The sequence below is a fragment of the Aythya marila genome (genome assembly GCF_965140915.1).
Source record: "Aythya marila genome assembly, chromosome: Z".
NCBI lineage: Eukaryota > Metazoa > Chordata > Aves > Anseriformes > Anatidae > Aythya > Aythya marila.
The window spans coordinates 58,430,415-58,450,521 of NC_139080.1; the positions used below are offsets into that span (position 1 = coordinate 58,430,415).

Below are 20,107 nucleotides of genomic sequence, written 5' to 3' on the forward strand. Positions count from 1 at the left end.
TGCCCTTTTGGGGTGGAAAATGTCTCTTGTTCTAGAAGGCATGGCTATAAATATATTTAGTGGCAGTTCACTGGATAACTCCACATTAAATCCTATACTTAAATTATTTCACCTTTTACAGACTGTACAAGAACAATGTCACAGAATACTCAAGCACTATTAAAAGTGCTTGATGAAATTCCTGAAGGTTGAAACACCTGGAAAAGTCCTTTCAATGCTTTTTCCTTATGAATTTCAACCACATCAAAAACATCTGATTTCTCTCTTCCCTTTGGATACAGAATCCCCTCTCCCTCCTCTCTTTTTTTTTTTTTGTTACCCCAGATATCCTTACTTAACATGGAATTTTGTGTTCATTCACTTCCATTCTGTCTCATTTTTCTTCTATTTCTCAGTATTCTTTTGCTCCATGCTAATATTTTCTTTCATTGATTTTGCTCCTCTATCATATTACCTCTATCGTATTTGGCCGTTTCACTGCTTAATTCCTCCCCTTCTTTCTTCTGATAAAATTGTTGTTAAAGCTAGGCTCTTCCTTATGATTTCTTCCTTTCACTTTCCTTAGAGATTGTATTTTGTGGCATATTACCCTTATTAGCTTTTATGCAGATTTCCCACAGAAAATTTATTCTAACAGACAATGCCATTTTGAGTATGACAGCCTAATCATTCCATAGTCAGAGAGTAGTCAAAAAAAGCTTATTTATTTATCTCTTATTTACCTAATTCAAGTGCTTCTTATTTGAATACTTTCTTTTTTTTTTTTGCCCCCCCCCCTCCCCCCCCCCAAATTTCTTAAATTTGCAAAAATGCTCCAAATCTCCTTATCAAGTTACCTTATCTGAATAATTTCTCAACACCCAGTTCTGCGGTACTTTTGCCAAATACCCTATTTTATGAGAGACATAGGCAAGAAAAGAGAAATGTTATCAGAAATACCATGGTAGTGTTTCTTACTCAGGTGGTATGCATCTTAGTTTCATTTACTTATCATTTGTTCTATGTGTTTTCCAGAAAACAGACTGGTCTTTAAGAATGTCTTTGCAAAATGTCTAGAATAGCTATTTATTAATATGGGTCTGTAACAGGACCCTAAAGCACTTCACAAATTTAATTAAAACATAAATTACATTGCTGCAAAGAATCAGTTTCCATTCAAATGGAACTCAATAGTTATCTGACAGTATCCAATTAGCTATAAGAATAGTACATCCAAATGAAACGCTTAGAAAAGCATGGGTAAGCAAAATTGCTCTGCAACTGATATTGTGCTAGGACCCAGTGATTAATCATTTTATTTCATGAAATGTTCTGTGGGACTTTTAATAAAGCACACCTAGTCATGATCTTTTATTTTCAGATGATCAAAAGATAGCAAATACCAGCCAGCAATATTTCTGCAGATCTGGTTCTCAAGGAAAGTTACTGTCTAAGCAACAAGACACAAAGGAGCATAATCAGGAAATCCTTACCTTATGTAATGAAATTTTGCATTATGCTGTACACACATAAACAAGTGACACCACAGTGTTAAATAAGTTTTGATCACTTTTTTTTTTTTTTTTTTTTTCCCTCTTAAACACTTAGCAGGAATACTATTCTGGCTCCTGTGTTAGGAACAGCTACCTTCAGGGAGCCCTTTTGCCCTTTGCATTAGTTTTAAAAAAGGCTAATAAAATAGCAGTCAGTCAAATATCTTCAAGACTATTTTAGCTTACAATTGAGAACACAAGTGACAGGGAATTCATATTGAAAAATTACAGTTCAGCCATCATAAGCTTGTGTGTGTGCAAGCACCTGTGCCTTCTTAGGCAGAAGACAAGGCATAGGTCCAGTTTTCAGTTCTTAAATTCAGCAAAGCCATATGCAATTTTTTTTTTTTTTTTAAATATAAAGCTAAATGAAAGATTCTGCCTCTCTGCTAAGCTAATCTTGCTATTTGTTTAATTATTTTGAGTCTCTGCTGTAACATGAGTAATGAATTACTAAGGATAGGCATTTATTTAATGTTTTTGAAGTTATTTCATTTCTGAATCAAATTGTTTGCTCCTACTGTCATTTAGTTTTCCACTGCACCAAAATGGTGAACCAGTATGTGGCTATGCTGTCGATGGTCCATATAGAGATCACCTGTTGACTTTAAGTACCATGTAATAAACACTTCTCCTTACTGACCACATTTTTCCAGTGGTGAATATCAGTACAATACCATGGACGCTCATGTATTTATTATATGTGTAAAAACACTTTCTCACAACTGTCATAAAGAACATGTTTTATTATGCATTTTTTCTGTTACAGTGGATGAAAGTATTTTGTCTTCAGCAAAAGTTCAGAAAATATATTAAAATATTTACCGTGAATTTCCATTTGTTTTCTCTGTTGTGTCTCTACCATTCCTGTTCTAAGACCAAAGGAAAAAATGCCAATTTGAACACCAGCTGGATTAGCCCTTTTCTTGTGAGTTTATTATACTGATGTTTGGTATTTTACATTTAGTTACATTTAACTGGCTTTTTTTTGTTTTGGCATATAATTCATGCTTTCTCAGCATCAGTCATGGGAGCAACTAAATGAAATACCTCCCATGTGCAATGTGGCAAATGGCCATGAAATGAGCAGAAATCTCACTACTGCTTCCACTCACAGGAAATAAAATTTCTGTAGTAAAATGGTGCTACCAATAGAATACTACAATCCTTTGTCAAGTCAAATTATTGAAGTTCTCTGAACTTGTGAACAGTTCATCCATCATAACAGAAATGATGTAAATCCAGAATCTTGAATTCTGCTTGAAACTCAGCTCACCAAGTGAAGCCTGTCAATCAAATAGTACGCTACCACAGTTAACCCTTTGAAAATATATTAGCTTGTTTTGAGATAGTCTGCAACTAGAAAATATAAATTACGTTTATTTGAGAAAAATCTGTCCTTTCTTATAGAATAAATTAAGTTCAAAAATATATCCTAGCTTCTAGGATTCAATTTCCACTGTCTAAAATGGAAAAATTTAGAAACTGTATTTCCTGACTATGCAGTTTCCATGGTCAGTTTCTGCAGAACAGGAATTTCAATTGCATAGATTAGGAGCAATTTGGGTTTGGAGTGAAAAACAAATTTAATACTTCATAGGCTCATTTTTTAGTAAGCGTGTTGAGAAAAGGTTTGCATTCCTTCAGTGAACTGGGAAGGACAGCTTCAGTGTCAGAATGGTTCTCTCCTTAGAAAGGAATAAGAAAGTACTTTAACAAAAACAGTTTAGTAAGCAGGATAAGGAAATGGTAGGAGAACCACCTGCAATCAAGGCTTATTTAAGTGCTGCAAACTGAATTTGTAAGCTTTTCTACTCAGTGGTATATAACATTTCTTCTTGATTAATATCCCTGTAGTCTTATCATTATCTTTCCTCACCTTTCAGATCTAAAATGTTATTTGCAGGAAGATAGTTCAAAAGAAACAAACAAGCAAACTAAATCAAACCATTTCATTCAGATAGGCTTTCAGTTTTGAAATTACACAGTACTAAACTTTAGTTCCTGTATGTTAAAATTACAGATAACAGTCTTAGGAATCAAAAATCCATCTTAGAAGATGGATTCTACATATCTACTGTTTAGGAAAGCATTCTTATTTATTATTAATAATAATAAAATCCACTTTAAAAAATCCCTTTTATTTAGGAAACCATCATTCTTATGTATTCACAAAAACTATATACTCAATTTAATTTCAATTATACTTAAATATAATTGAAATTCTTTAAACTATATCCACTGTGAAAAAACAACTTCAGAAATCCCTCATTTTACAAAAACTATGATGACTTACAGTAAGTTTATACAAAATATATACTGACAGGGTTGTTACTTAAAATAAAAAACATGTTTATACTTACTGTTACTATGAGCCAAGATTCCTTTTCCTCAGATGCTTGCTTGCTATTATAGACTCTGTGAATAGTTTGCTCTTCTAAGCTCATGAAGGATGTGCTAGCCGTCTTGCTAAGGCTTAATAGGATAACAAGTTCAATTCTTTTTTTTCCTTCGGACTTATCCACTTCTGTACTGTCAACCCCAGTTGGCAATGATATGCAGCATACATCTACCCTTCCAATCACTGAAGCAAAAAAGGACTACTGCTTATTTAACTCTTAACAGCTGAAGCAAATATGAAAAATGGTAACTCAACTCACTCAGGCTTTACACTTGTCAATTATGTCTGAAAAGTCTTAGCCAATAAAATTACCTATACTAAAATTAAAGATAAGAGAGAGAGCAATGTTGTTCACAGTCTTGCTCCACTTCTTTTTCTATTTCTGTCCCTTAAGCTCAGAATCTGATTAGTATATTTAATTCCATGAAGCATCATGACTGGTCTACCTTTAATCAGCCTACTGATATCCAGCCTTTTTTCCTTCACATGGTGTAGAATTCAAGATCATTATTTACCAGTATACACAAAATACGACACATACTGTTCGTACTATATTACTGATACTGGAAAGATTTTATTTTTCGTATGCTTATCCATGTCTAATACTAAAAATGAGATAAAAGAAGTATGCTTATGGGAACTGATGCAGATTTAGTAAAAATCTCACAAAGGTATTCATAACATGGGCTTACAGCTTTGTTAGTAGTATGGATTTTGTGTTTAAACAACATTTATTTTTTTGTCCACTATATTATTATTTCTATTTCTTATAATAAAAAACACAATGGACAAAATACATATCTAAAGATATATACTGAATAGAAATTAATTCTCATTAGTTGACTGGCAAACTGGAAGAGAAAATGTTTTGAGAATTTTCTCTAGTTACTACTTACACTTTTTGCTTTGGTACCACAGCAGAAGCAAGACAGAAGAGAGTGAAAGATCATTACCACACAACATGAACAAAGTCCCTCCATTTTTAGTGGTTTCCAGGATGGCATTTTCTTAACATACTGTATTAACTTAGTGGTAAGAAATAACCTCCTTGCACAGCTGCAGTCTTTTGGATAAAGCCTACAACTCTAATGTTAGGGAGCTGTTACGCTGATCATATTCCAGTGAGAATCACTACACTTTCTATTTAATTTCCATGCTAAATTTAATTTGGCCCTTTCCTAAATTGCTCTGGTTGCTAAATAACTACAGCATTTGGTTCTTCAATTAGGTATTTCATACATAATCTGAAAATAAACATCCTTCAGAAAATTTCTAGGGATAGGTATTTGCAAACTAAAACTCAAACTTGCAAACAAGTCAAATTAAGGCAATAAATACCCAGGAAACCTATCATTTTAAATAGGAGATCAAAATGATTAAATTAATTTTCTTAAAGAAATGATGTTTGTCCCCTTTACTGTGAGTGGTTCATCTGCTGAAGAAAGAAGGACTGCTAGTTAGCTTTCAAAAATGTATATGCATTAAAAAAATAATTATCACCAAAAGTTACTAGAAATGATCATTAAAAGATCATTAAAATATTATTCACAAACTCAGATTACTAAAACACTGTTGTTTTTTACAACCTGTGCTTTTTCTGCCATTTTCATGCTGTAAAGTTACAGTTCTTCTACTTATTAGTATTGTAACTACAGATACATATTTCTTATACAAATTCTCAATTAAAAAATCTGAATCAATATAAATATTGGTTATGGTCAGAAACTTCTTCTGGTTATGGTTATGCTCAGAAACTTCTTCTGAGTTTCACAATTACAAACCTACAATCCACCTATATATATAATCCACCTATATAAATTCCCTACATGAAAAAAAAATACCAGAATGTAACTTTTATATGCATTTTTAGTTACCTTAATGTGATAAATGATTTACCTTCCTAAAATCTATATATTGCGTGATCCTTCCTCTTCTGTCTGCTCCTCATTCCTTCCTTGTTCATCTTTCTTACCATGCAATCATTGCAGTCCTAGGCAAACGTTTCTTCCACTACGCATGCTTTCCATTGTTCTCTTCTACTTGTATGAAGTAGCTGCAACTAGCCTTCTTTCTGTCCGATGTTTTATTTTATTTTTTTAATAAAATTATTTCTACCAGGACCACATATTGACAATAGTGGTAGTCCATGAGAGCTTATTGTACTTCTCTGTAAAAGAAAATATTAAATAAAACAGCGTATTGCTTCCTTCTCATTTCCAGGTAGCTCAACTGATAAAAGTTATTTTCTTAATTTGCAGTTGTGGGTGAAACATGGGAGAGAGTAAAGCAATATAATGATTTGTTAGCTGTTCCAAGACTGTCAGAAGAGCTTCTTGCTTTAACCTTGATGCCATAAAAACAAACAAAAAATGCTGCCATAGTATGAACACTGAATAGAAAGACATAACACTTTTACTGAGTGCAGAGTCTGCACAGAATTTTGAAACAAATCTTGCATAGTTTATTGATTAAAAAAAATTCAAGTTGTTCTGAATAAACAAATTACCATTTCATAATAAGTTAATTTTTATGACTATCATTGTATTTCCTCCTGTTCATTTGCATTTTTTATAACACTGCAGTGTCTGCATAATCACAGACTACCGAATCGTAACATAATTAAATTAATAACAACAGTATACTTTTATAAACTTCCATTTTAAAAAGATATATTCTTTAAATAACACAATAAATTAAGGCACAAATCTGAATTATAGCATTAAATATCCATAAGTAATTATTTTAATTAACATATTGCCTTCTCAGTCTTACAGCTGGGGTTGATATATTTCTTAGAACTGTAAATTCTTAATAGCAGTAAAAATCTAAAAGTCTCAATTCGTATAAAACAATTTTGTGTATATTTTCAGATATTATGCCTTTTAAATAATCTTTTCTCCTCCATTACAAATTATCAGAGAATGAAATAACTCATTGGCTAGGGTCAATAAATGTATTATTATCTTGTTTTGGTTTTCCAATACATTATTCATAAATACTGTGTTATACCTTTAAATTCAGGATGACATAACTGTGTAACTGGGTGAAATCAAACTGGAAGAGTAAATACTCTGTTTACAGCGTTGCTCATGTAGATAAAAAAGTACTACATATTTACCATATTTACTATTAGCTTAAAACTAGCTGTTGCTGATAGGACTCTCAGCAATGAACAGTGACTGGTGTTTTTTGTGCTGCATAGAATTTTTTAAAATGGAGACAGGGAAGAATGAGAAGGAAACTAGTATGACAGAACAGGAGGATGTAAATATAGAGTGTAGGCAACAGGCAAGGTTAGGCCTTTTTGTAATGTGACTCCTTCTAGTGGTGGACAGGAAAATCCAAATCAAACATTAAGAATGTGATAATGGCAGGCATAATAATTTGATCAAACAAAAACAAAGCAGCCTCTGCAAAATAAAGTATTAATTTTTCCTAGTTGTTTCTTGATTCCTTGGGATGATCACTGTGCTATTACTCAGTTCTCACTCAGGTCTGAAAGAAATTGTAAAGGTTTGCATATTCACTTCAGGAACCAAAGCAAAGACTCAAAAACTTACATGGTTGCACAAACATTAGATAAACAGTTCTTTCTAGTTTATTCCTAATTTTAGCATCCACTAAAAGAAATAATTCAACTTAAAGAATTTGAATTAAATTATATGAATTAAAGATTAGCATTCATTCCAATCCAATGTTTTATCAGCTGGTGTGCAATAGCTTGACTTGGTGGTACAAAGAATGAACGCTGATTTCCTTTAATGAGAACTTCCACGACCTGCAATAAAAAGAAATTATTTCTGTTAGAAAATAGAATTATAAACCATATGGAATCTAACACAGGAATTAACAACGATGATCAGTCTAATGTTACTGTCCCCATTAATAAATTACTACCAGAGAAATACAAGAAAAATATTTGGAAGAGTTGAGTTGTTGCATTTTTAAGCTTAAAACGTGCCCCAAAGGATACTTTCATACAACCGTGGAGATAGTAAAAAAAAGTGATATTCAAGTTTTTTTGTTAAGTCTCTGCAAGGAAGAACCACCAGATGGTGCTCTACACCATTCCATAAATTCTTTTTGTTTTCTTTTATCATGTAGCGTTGGAGAAAATGTTTTGTTCATTTTCTGAGGCAGTAGCAAGCAACATGCGTGTATACTTTCAGTTTAGCACACTTTTGTAGTACATTTATTCCCAGTTCTAGACCAATCTGCATATGTCTAGCTGTATGCAGAACTAATACTCATTTAAAATAACATTCTGATTGCTGTCAGAAATACACTGAGATTGTAGGTGACTAATTTTTCCTTCAAGTTGACTTACAGAGTCACAACACTTGTAACTGCTAGGCATTTGTATAGTGTTACAGGAAATTTAGCTTGTAAGTAGCCTGTGACAAAACCTGTGAAGACTGTATTGTATAAACAATCGTTTTATTTTCTACTCATGAGCTCTTTCTGTGAAAATTTATTTTTTTCTCTTTTTCATTTGAATTTCCTATTAATGCATAGTAACTTGCATTCAATACCAGAGTATTAAAAAACTAGTTCACGGAAAAATATTCAAATTAGAATTCCCAGAATTTGTACCTAAACCTCACCTCCACCCCTAACAAATCTGGTAGCATGCTTGTTTGGAGAAAGTCAGGTGATGAACACTATTTCTGCCAAAATGCAGAGCACAGGCTTGTAAAAAAAATGGTCTAACATAACTATAACTTGGATATCTCCCAAAAGGAAAAGGTGAACAGCTAACTGGTAAATATGTCATAAAATGGACTTGCAAGTGACCCAGTAATTACTGTGCTCCTTATCAGTATCTGCCTTCCACTGTTTATGTGTAATCTATAAATACAATATAATGCAACTGTAGTATGATAAAATGGAGAGTATACTTGTTTATTCAACTTGCTGAAAAAAAAAAAAAGTATCTATTCTATGCCAGAAGTGATACAGTCACAGACTAATCAATACCAGAAGGAAATTAAATTGAACTTTACCTGTTCTCTAGTGAACCAGCGGGCATCCTCTATTTCATTCTTGTCAACTCTAATTTCTGTAGACACTGCAACAGCTAAGCAGCCAATCATTAGGGAGGAGGGCATTGGCCATGGCTGACAAGAGACATACTGAACATGGCCAACTTTGACTCCAGCCTCCTCTTCTACTTCTCTTCGAACAGCATCTTCTATTGTTTCGCCTAATCAAAAAGGGCAAAGAACCAACAGCTGATGAAAATACTCCAACCAAGGATTACATCTTGTGCTTTGAACTGACTCAAAAGATTTGAAACTGCACCAGACAATTACCTATAGACATCCAGTTCACAGATCAGGGCACACACCTTAAGCATGGGATGGTGAAGTCTAACAAGGTAAAAATAGCCACCAAAGCAAAATTTAACTTTGTAAATAAAGTGTCATAATTTCTCCATCATACTGTTTATTTCCCGAATTGATAATTTATCAATTATAGCATGTATGGTATATATAAGTATGTATATACAACCTATCATCACGCTGCTTAACACTTTAAACATTGAGTAGGAAATACATTGTTCCTTAAATGAATATGAAATACAGATTTGTTCATTTAAAAATAGCATTGTGTTAATTTTTAGGTTTTCTGTATGATTGTAACAGTAAGCAGCTAACTAAAAATCTAAACTAAAAATGTAGAAAATCTACATTTAAAATGGCAATAATAAGAAAATAGAGACTTAAGTAGACTTGCAGATTTCTGTGCTGTATTATTTACTTCACCAGATTCATTCATTGTCTTAATCTAAATACTTCTCCAAACTTAACTTGCAGTGGAAAAGCTTATTTCTACATTCATGTAAGACTTTATTAGGAAAAGGTTCTTTGCTAGAGAGGGTGGTCAGGCAGTAGAGCAGGCTCCCCAAGGGAGTTCAAGAAGGGTTTGGACAGTGCTTTCAGACATGGTCTGATTTTTGGGTGGTCCTGTGTGGAGCCAGGAGCTGGGCTCAATGATCTTTGTGAGTCTCTTCCAACTTGGGATACTCTATGATTCCATGATTCTATAATTTCTGAGTGTACATGTGGACTATTGATGGTCATAGGCCTATATATGTACACATGTCCCACTAATTACAAATTCATTAGATAGTCCATGCATCAGTATGTGTTTATTTGAAGACAATTGAAAGATCCGTTCAAGTAGTTTGAACCAAATTTTTTATAGACATCTCAATATACAATGATGTTTCTATACATCTCACCTTGTCCCATAAGAAAACTAATCACTAATATAACAATCTTTTCAGTCTTTTGTCTTTTCATCCAATTATGGAATTAACTTCTGAATAAATTTCAAAACTCGCGGATGTTTCCTTTGCCTTCTTTACTAAATGATAGCCCAAATATTATTTTAATTAGCAAGTGAACTCCTAAGAGATAGAAGTTCTAGTGCAATTAAGTTCAACTGAACAGAACTGGTAAGATCAGCTACTCTTAAATTTTAGTACATATGCTTGAAATCAGTATCAGAAAGTGGATGATAAGAAAGAAAGCAGTGAAAAAATAAACCTCCTGACTTCTTTTAAATGACTCTTCAATCAGTTCATTCATGCTGTAACCACATTTCATTTGCATACCGTTACTGGAAACAGTTCAGTTGTACAATACAATATAGTTATAAATTACACTATTGCTGGTGATCAAGATGTATTCACAATGTAAGAATGCTTTACAACTTTTTGTAGCTACCAACAGTTTTAGCTAATTTCAAATATTATTGCTAAATACAGTTAGCAAAATCTCTTTACTTTTCTTTCTCATATTACAAAATTTCTACTTATCTTCCATAGAATCAATCAAATAAGCACGCACTTAACTTTAATTTATGCTTTAACTCTTATTTTTCCTATACTGAAATCCTATTTCCCAGATTTCCTATACTGAATTCATATCACCACAGAAAGTTCCTTTATATATTTTTTTTCACTTAAGTATATGATTTATGAGAATGCTGTGATGAGAATTGATGAGAAAGCTATTTTAAAATTGTATTTGCTCATTGCTTTTTGCTATTAAAAAAAAAAAATCAACCTCTGCAGAGTATGGTAGCTAGCATGTTTATTATAACAACATCTAATATGAAGAACTAATATTTTATTTGACATAAAACAGAAGAAATCTCTATATTATTTTCAGTGCACAATATGTGAGAAAACCCATCGGATAAGGGAAAATGAAATTACTTACCAGGTTCTACAAATCCAGCAAGACAAGTAAACATTCCTGGAGGAAACCTCTTTTGTCTACCTAAGAGGCAGTGGTTCCCATCTGGATGGATGACTTGCATTATCACAACAGGATCTGTAATGGACATGAAAGGAATATATTACAACTTTTGGGGGACCTAAAAGCAGCAATAAAATTCAGCCTATTCAACACCAATGCATATACAAATAAGATAACTTTAAGTGCATGAAATCAAAATAGGCTAGATGCCCAGAGCAAGTTGTTATTTCACCTTTTTTTTTTTTTTTTTCCTCCCCATAAGATACTATTTATTTTGTTTTGCAACATGCTTTGTGAGTGTAGCCAAGGTTAGGGCATAAATTACCTGCAACCCAAACATATAATCTGTTAAGAGTATAAACAATACATCCAGCAGATAGAAAATTGTGTTTCTTGCTGAAATTGTTGCTATCACCTCATCTACATACACAGGTTCCTAGGTTGTACTTTTCACTACACATTGAAGAGCTAGGTATTCTAGCAAATACTGGCTAACCTTTACACTTTTTCTTCTGTTTGCTTTCAACCCCTTATCTGGTGGAGCATTTTTATCTACTTTTCAGTCTTGGTTGTTTTATGTAACTTACTGTTTCTTGCTAAATATTTTCTCCTATTGGTATCATTCATTTTGTCATGACTTTCTGTATACAGTTCACCTACCCTCTTCTTCCCTTTTAATTCTCTACTTTATTACGTATACCAATGTTTTGTTTTTATTTTTTGTTACCTCTGCCTTTATATATTTTTCTCTTTTTAATATTAAAAGACTTACTTCAGCAATTGCTATAAGCAGTGATTTCAAAGACTGTTGTCCTGTGTGAAGGTATTTGCCACTTGGCACAATGCAAAATATGCAAGAAAGGCATAAGTAGAAAATGCTGGTTCAGCTGTCCTTCCTATATAATCCCTTTATGTCTCTAAACTTGTTGTGTGAGAAACTGCAAAGGATTGGCCACTAGTATTTTAGCAAGCTTCATAGCAGCCCATGAGAGAGAAGGACATGGCACAATTTTTTGATTATTACAAAGGTATGTCTAGAGCATGTAAGAGAAACTAATTCAGAAATACAATACACATGCAATGGAAGTTCTGGAAAGAACTACAACTGCAAAAGAGAAGACAAAGTAGGGGAAGGAAAGGTGATTACCAAACGTGGTCACTAAACAATCCAAGAAAAAAAAAAAAAAGGTAATTTTTCTTTCCATGTTGTCTTTCCATCGCTACCACGGCAATTTTAACAACCTCCTTTGCAACACATAATTAACAGGGGTTATAAAATATATCAAAGCTTGTATTTTGGGTAGAAATAGGCCTGGCAGTTTGCAGTTGACAATGAAGAGTCAAAGCCAGCGAAGACGGCTAATGCAGCTGAAGAGGCACTACAGAAAAACGACCACCATACCAAAAATTTGTTACAGAGCCAGATTATTTCAAGCTAATAGGACTTTTGGTAGGTGAGAAAACATGCAGAAAAAATAGAAAGAGTAAAATGTGACCCTCTGGACTGTTTATATTGTTGGAACATCTGATATAGCTGCATTGTGATAAAGATTGATATTGTCACTGCAATTTCTGCCACAGAGTATAGTACAAGAAAGAGAAACCTGAATTTCTTAATCCTAAATATAGCTGAGACACACATAATCTTGACAGGGGTAAACATGTAAGTACTGGGACAGAAGCTGAAATAATTAAAAAGAAACAGAGTTAAATAAATAATTAAATAATGAATAATTAAATAAATAATTTAAAAGAAACGTGCATATAATCCCTTTTGACCAAGTTTATCTTACAATATCCTCACCTACTCTTGGGTATGATGTGTTGTGAACACCTTGGAGACTGGGACAACCTTCTTTTAGACAAGTTTTCTTGTAACCCCCTTCTTCAATCTTGGTTGCACTCCCACATGTTGGGCAGAATCGGTAGCGGCTGTGCCATGCTAGAACTGATCTAGCCTGGGCTACTACACCTTTTAAAGAATACATTGAAAATAATTAATACTCCACACTAATTCATTTAAGCCTTTAACATTACACAAAAAAGCAAGTATTAAAGTTCAATGTAAAAATCAAAGTAGACTATGGCTTAACAACATAAGTTGAATGATGCAAGTCATTTAAATCTTTCTTTGCAGCACAACATATGTAATACAATGCAGTATTATGTAGATACAAACCAATTTATTTGCTTGGAATATTAATCCAGACCAATACAACCTCTTTCTTACTAAAATTATTTTTCCTGTGTGAAGTGCCAGAATTTTGTATCACACATTTTTTTTTCCAGATGGAAAAGGTACTTCCTACAGGTATCTTGACATAATAATGCATTGTCCCAGATAAACTTGAGGTACAAGTGGAGCTTGTCCTTTATCCTTCTGTAAAGGATAAATTTTACAAAAATATTACAACTGCAGTTGTTGTAACATGTCCATTACATTGGACACTGGGATCCTGACTTTGCAACACTTGCTCTAACTTTTTCTTCTCAGGAAAAGTATCCCACAAGCTTCTACTAAGGAGATAGCTTAATTTTTTGTAATGAAAAGTCATTAATGACAGATTTTTTTTTTCATTTTAAAATAATGCACATGCATCAATATTAAAATACTATCTATTATTTGTAAAACCATGATAATAAATTTTACAGTTTACAATTCACAGTTGAAGATGTTAGCACTTTGCAACTGCACATTTTTACATATAGAATTATTCACAAAGCCACTGCCAGACTGTTATTTTTTTTTTCCTAAAGCCAATGAAAATACCTGACTTTCAGTGAATACCTGAATACCTTTGCTGTGGTTAGTCTTTGCAGCATACCTCAGTGTATCCTAAAGCATATTCTTCTGATCACACATTTGATTAGTGTTGCATTTTATGCATCTTACCTGCTTCCTTTTCAGTTAGCTGCAGTAGTGCTGGCATTGGTGGGTGAAGGAAGTAACAGTCCTCATGCTTCTCTTTGAATTTCTCAGCAGAAGTGGGATCTATGCTAAGAGCAAACCAAGCAACTAACCCATCATCTTCTTCTTCTTCCAGAACCTTTTCATTGCCAGCAGCCATAAAATTCTTGTTGAACTGAAGTTCAACTCCAAGAAAAATCAAGGTGACTTCTTCTGTTTGACTCATATACTGTTCCACATCCTTGTGATACAGCCTACAAAGCTTGACTTCTGGTGGCTGGGACCTCTCTGTTCCCATACCTAAAGTAACCAAAGGACTTAGGTTTGAGAAGAGTATGTATACTGTAGCTGGATGGCTTTGTTTTTTGCTTAGCCAGTTGGAATCTGTTCTTTTATCGCTTCTTCTGTCCAGAAGTGTCATGCTAAAATAATTTTCACACTCTTTCACTTCAGTTGACAGAAAATTAGGCTTCTGCCCGCCCTTCACATTAGCCAACAAATTAGCAATGTGCTTGTACCCCCAAAATTTAGCAATGTCCAGAGCTGTCTGCCTTGACATATTAACGATGGACCTGTCACACCTACAGAAACAGAAAAGAACAGTGGCTATCAGCATAAGGCTATGCAAGAAGAGTGTAAATACTGTATTATTATTCACAGCATATACATCTAATAATATATAGGTGCAGGAACTTTCCAAAACTCAGCAACTAAGTCATTCTTTAGGCTAAATACTTGTGGTATTGAAAAATGATCTTACTTCATTTTATTTTGCTAAGGTTAAATCCCACATCTATGTTGCACTCCTGGTATTACTTAACAAGGTTCATGCCTTACTACAACAGTGACCAATTAATTTAAATCCCAAATACTGCAACATGTCAAAAACAAACTGGTATACCAATGTTTTGTATACCACAAAAAACCTTCAAGACATGTGAAACTTTGTAGACCAAGACACAGCTTTCTTCTGACTAACCAGTAAGACAAAATTCAGTAGCTTAATTAGCATTACTTTCTAGCAGCTACCAAGCTATCAAAGCAGTTATAAGACTAGATTTACCATTGAATAAGAACCAAGAATATGGCTTGTGTTTAGCGGTAGAAGAAGCACTCTGAACTGTGGGGAATGAGCTGGTCTATAAGCATCTCTTTGTTCTTGTAACAAAGCAAAATGGTAGAGGTAGGAAAACAGTCACTTGTGGCAAATATTCAACTATACTGAAAAAAATCTCAGATAGGTAAGGGTGGATAGGGAAGTCAAAATGAGCACACTATTTTTTTGTTTGTCAATTTTAACTCAAGTGGCTAAGTAAAACGAAAATAGCACTGTAAACTATAAAGTACACAGTAGATGCTGGGTCATACTAATCAGTTTTTAAAACGATAGGATGCCAAAATATTACTAGTGCTAATACACAGGTAACTAACTGTATCACTAGCAAGACTGTTTTTACTTACGGTTTTATATTTAACTGAATGGTTTCTGAGAGAGTTTGAGTACATTTTAGAAATGCATTCAGAGCTTAGCTTAAAAGCTTTTGGTGCTAAGGGAACTAAAGTTGCCCACTTATCTTCACAAATTAATTATCTTTAGTTTAAAATCTTACCTTATTTCCTACTTAATTACCTATTGCTCAGACACAGTCTTGTTCTGATCTTGTCTTCTACTTACTGTCTGCTCAGCTACATGCAGACTATGATGAAGCTTCTATTTCACGTGCTCTGCAGTGGCACAAACTCTTCAGATCACTAAGATCTTTCTTTCAGTCCATAAACATTTCCTGTAGCTTTTCTCAAGCATAGATGAATAAAAAAATGACTAGTTATCCAGGCTCAGTCTCTGGAATGTTATATTATATTACCTTCATAGTTGTATTTGATGTTCATGTTTATGCATCCAGCAGCTGTATTCATCTAAATGATTATTATGACTAAACCTGACTAAAATGAAATCAAGAGGTTGAGGTAACATATCAGTAACTATATTGTCTAAGAAAATGGCCATGAAAAAGGCATTTACAAGCAGAAATTCACTCTTCCTTATAGTAAGCACAACTTCAGATCTTGTTACCTGTTTACCAAACTGGTAAATTCTCCAAAATCTCAAAGTATTACTCAATGCACGACGATTTCAACCCAGAAGATCTGGCACAGTGAAGCTCTATGGCTTGTTAGGATACACTAATTACGGTGCAAAACAGCAGTTCGTCTGACACTCCATGCTGAGCTCCAGCAGAAAGTACAGCATCTGCGTAGGGCTTAAATAAAAGTATATCCTGGAGGCTGTGGAATGACAACCTTGAGATTACTCATAACCACAGAATGAACTAGTCTTGCATGGCTCCGTAATTAGGGTTGCAGAGGAACAGATCAGCCTTGATTAAGACAGAGCTCAGCTGAACTCTCACTCTTATTATGAAATGTTTTCCATTTGAAACATGTCAATCCTAACTTTATTCAGGCTTTGGAAAAATCTTCTTTGAGGTTTCAAAAACTTTGCAGCATTCTGTGCTTTTCTCAGTGTCTTGCTAGACTAGAACTACAGGAGTTGAAGACGGACAACAAATGTATGAAAACAAGCCTTTGACAAGCAAAGAACATGCATGGTGTCATAGTGACTGAATAAAAAAATATGACAGCTGAAAGACGAAGGAAGACTCATGTAAAAGAAAAGCAGCATGAAATTCAGCAATCACTAACTTTGGTGTAGGTATGTCTGTCATATCCTACATAATGGTCAATATGCCTGCAAATGTTCTGCACTGTAACACAGATGCAAATGGATTACAATTAAACCTTACAGAAAAAGCCTAAGCAGAACAATCAAATACATCAAATTTATATTCAGAACACTGTTTGGAATGGGGTACAAATTTTGTTCTGTTCTGCACGTTTCTGTGAGGAGTGACAATGTATTTTTGAAGATCAATAATTTTAGGGATCCTTGTATCTTTTCAACAATTTTTAGCAAATAGCACAATCCAGTTATAAAATGACACAAAGTATATAATTCTGAATTTTAAGCCTGAATATTCTTCCACTATCTGTTGAGTAAGTCTACTTGTCTGATGTCATATTTAACTGGACAGAGAGGAATTTAGGTCAGAACTCTTCAATGGGATCTACTAAACAGCTTACCCTTCTTCCAGAAGAATCCGTACAACATCAAAGTGTCCATTTCTTGCGCCATACATCAAGGCTGTCCAGCCGTTATCTGCAGCTGCATTGATAAGTGATGGAGAATGGCTGAGCAATGCTTTCAGTTTGGCAACATCTCCAACAGCAGCAAAATTATGCAGCTGAGAAATCATTTCCTGATGGAGGTTCTTTTCAAAGGCTGTCATTGTCTCAGCTAAGTTAGAAAACAAAAATACATGAAAAAATATCAGCTGTTAGTAACACAATTCAAGTAAATGACATAAGCTTAATGCTACATAGGTAACCCAACACTGTCACCAAATTGGTGATCTAACAGTAAAATTCTTAAAATTAGCATGAAATTGTTAATCCTGAACAAATCTTAGCCCCACACATCACCAGACATGGCAAATTTTTACCCTAAAAATCAAGACTCGTTTGAAAAAGGCTTAAGGAGAGGAACATTGTGCTATGAAACTGAAACCTATTCAAATATGGAAAACATGTTCTGGCTTCTGATCAAACAAGGACACAAAATAAGACCTTTGAACGGTACAAAATTCCACCCCAAGAAATGAATCTCGGTTGGATATTCTAGAAAGAATGAAAAATAAATGTGAGACAGCTGTCCCCTTCCAGGGAAAAGGCCTGTTCACCTCACTCCCAGGCGTTTTTTATTTTTTTTTTTGCTGAGTATATCTCTGCTCGGGAGCAGTGACAAATTAATTTAGTAACTTGTGCCGTGACCCCTGAGGTTTCGATCCCTTCAGAGGGCAGTCTCTGCCGCAAACAAGCACCTCTGGCCTTTCAGGGGCGTTCAGCGCCACCAAGCTCCGTTATCCACCCTCCTCCACAGGCCCGACATTTCACAGCCCCCGCACCACCGCCTACCCAAAAGGGCCAAACGCGGGTTTTCGGCACGAACAACGCCGATGTCCTGCGCCTTAACAAACCCACTCCGCGCCCCGAGCCGCCGGCGGTGCCTGGCGCTGGCCGGGACCCGCCGGCTCCCAGCCCGGGCAGCCCTCGGAGGGGGGCACCGCGGGGCTGCGCTGACCGGGAGAGGGAGGCGGCGGGGGACGGGGAGGTGCTCGGGGGTGCCGCGTTACCGTGAGCGGCCCGGCCAACGCGGGGAGCCGGGCTCCGGCCGCCCTTCCGCCGCCGTGGGGGCGCGTCCCGCCGCCGCCGCCCCGCCTACCCGGAGCCTACCCGGAGCCTACCCGGAGCCTACCCGGAGCCTACCCGGAGCCTACCCGGAGCCTACCCGGAGCCTACCCGGAGCCTACCCGGAGCCTACCCGGAGCGGGCGAGGCTGCGGCTGGGGCTGGGGCTTCAGCCCTCAGGGCAGCTGTGGGAGAGCGGGGGAGGCTTCGGGGCAGGGCGAACGCTGGCGGCAGCGTGAGGAACGGCTCGGCTCGGCTCGCGGGCGATGCCTGGTTTTAGTTAGGGAGGCCAGCCAGGCTTTATGTATTTATTCGCTTATTTATTTATTTATTTATTTCCCACCATGCTAACAGAAAGCGAAACCAGGTTGTCAACGGAACACGCGAGTGTTCGTGCAAGACAAGTGGAGCAAATGATACGCAGCTGGGGGTGGTAGTTAAAAAGCCAAAAAAACAGCAGAAGGCAGGCTAACGTGCACACTTCCATTGACGCTGTGGAAAGCTTGGGGAAGTGTGGCTGCTCCAGTCCCAGAGAAATGCGTGTAGTTAAGCTATCGTCACCTCCTAGGAGCTACCACAAGTGGCATCAAACACACTGAGTAAGCACCAAGAGCACGGCCTATGGTTAGCTGTCCGCAGCAGAGGACTAGCCCTGTGAGATGCATGCCCTCTCTGCCCCCCGTAGACACGAAGCAGTGAGCGTGTGCATGAGGAACTGATAGGAGTATTCTTCCAGATAGGAATAAATAAAAAGTTAAGGGATGTGATTTTAATTTTATTTAATCATCTGGAAGCTGTCTAGCCATACCTGATACAATGAGGGTCATCTATCCATAAATAATTGTTTCCACCTGGTGAAGAGCTGCCACCAGCCCTTCAGTAGGTGATTCCCAGTGGCATTCGTCCTTTCTCTGATGATTAATGACTGAAGTAGGAAATAGCTTTCTCATTGTAATAGGCATTCAAAGGCACAAATTACTTCTTATCTTCTTAGTAGTGTCTTAAATCTGCCATATATGAAATTATCACCATGCAGCCTTACATCCTGATCTGTGTAACAAAGTCACTGATCTCATAGGTGGGCTGAAGCATTCTTTGTGTTCAGGCAACTGGATCTTGTCTGGTAGCATACTACAGAACTTTGTGTACTGGAATAACTCATGTTACCCTGGTAAAAACTTTGAAACTTGCTTTCCTTGTTTGTACAAGGAAAAAAGTCAAGAACAAGAAAGCATCCTAATGCACAGACAGAAGACGAGGAGGGAGAATAAGCTGAGAGATGGATATTTGGGAATTCAGAAGGAAGCATATCACTTGAAGCTTCTATGAGACAAAGTATAGCCAGTCTCCTTAACATTTATATTCAAGATAATGAGATACATCTAAGCTGGTTATATATAATCTATAGACATGCACACACACAAATCTTACAGTAGCAGTGATCAAGTTACTGTGTCCTGCTACTTGGTGAAACATGACATAGGCAGAAGGATCAGATAGTGTTTGAGGAGGCTTCCATTATCTTTAGTGGTGCTTCTGGCAATACCCATTTCATGTACAATATGAAGCGTGAGATACAGATGAGCATCTAACTAGACTCAATAAGTATTCAATTATTTTATTGGGATTTTTTACTTGTAATATGTTTATACATTCTGAAGGTTACAAAACAGTGGTACTGCGTTGCCAAAACT

At 35.7% G+C, this 20,107-nt stretch overlaps 1 protein-coding gene across 4 annotated transcripts; it reads right to left on the reverse strand.

Annotated features, from left to right (window-relative positions):
- Positions 1 to 4,354: 4,354 nt before the first annotated feature.
- On the reverse strand, positions 4,355 to 18,650 carry NUDT12 (nudix hydrolase 12). 4 transcript variants are annotated; one of them, XM_082782613.1, is made up of 7 exons: positions 18,537 to 18,650; positions 17,251 to 17,464; positions 14,095 to 14,690; positions 13,006 to 13,173; positions 11,163 to 11,276; positions 8,937 to 9,136; positions 4,355 to 7,711 (listed from the first exon to the last, which is right to left on the reverse strand). In XM_082782613.1, the coding sequence occupies exons 2-7, from the start codon at positions 17,454 to 17,456 to the stop codon at positions 7,601 to 7,603; spliced, it is 1,395 nt and encodes a 464-aa protein (XP_082638739.1). In that variant the 5' UTR covers positions 17,457 to 17,464; positions 18,537 to 18,650; the 3' UTR covers positions 4,355 to 7,600. The 4 variants fall into 4 exon arrangements, with proteins under 4 accessions (XP_082638739.1, XP_082638738.1, XP_082638737.1 ...); XM_082782612.1 differs by lacking the exon at positions 18,537 to 18,650 and adding an exon at positions 18,048 to 18,353; XM_082782611.1 differs by lacking the exon at positions 18,537 to 18,650 and adding an exon at positions 18,360 to 18,412 and having other exon boundaries at positions 4,356 to 7,711.
- Positions 18,651 to 20,107: the final 1,457 nt, after the last annotated feature.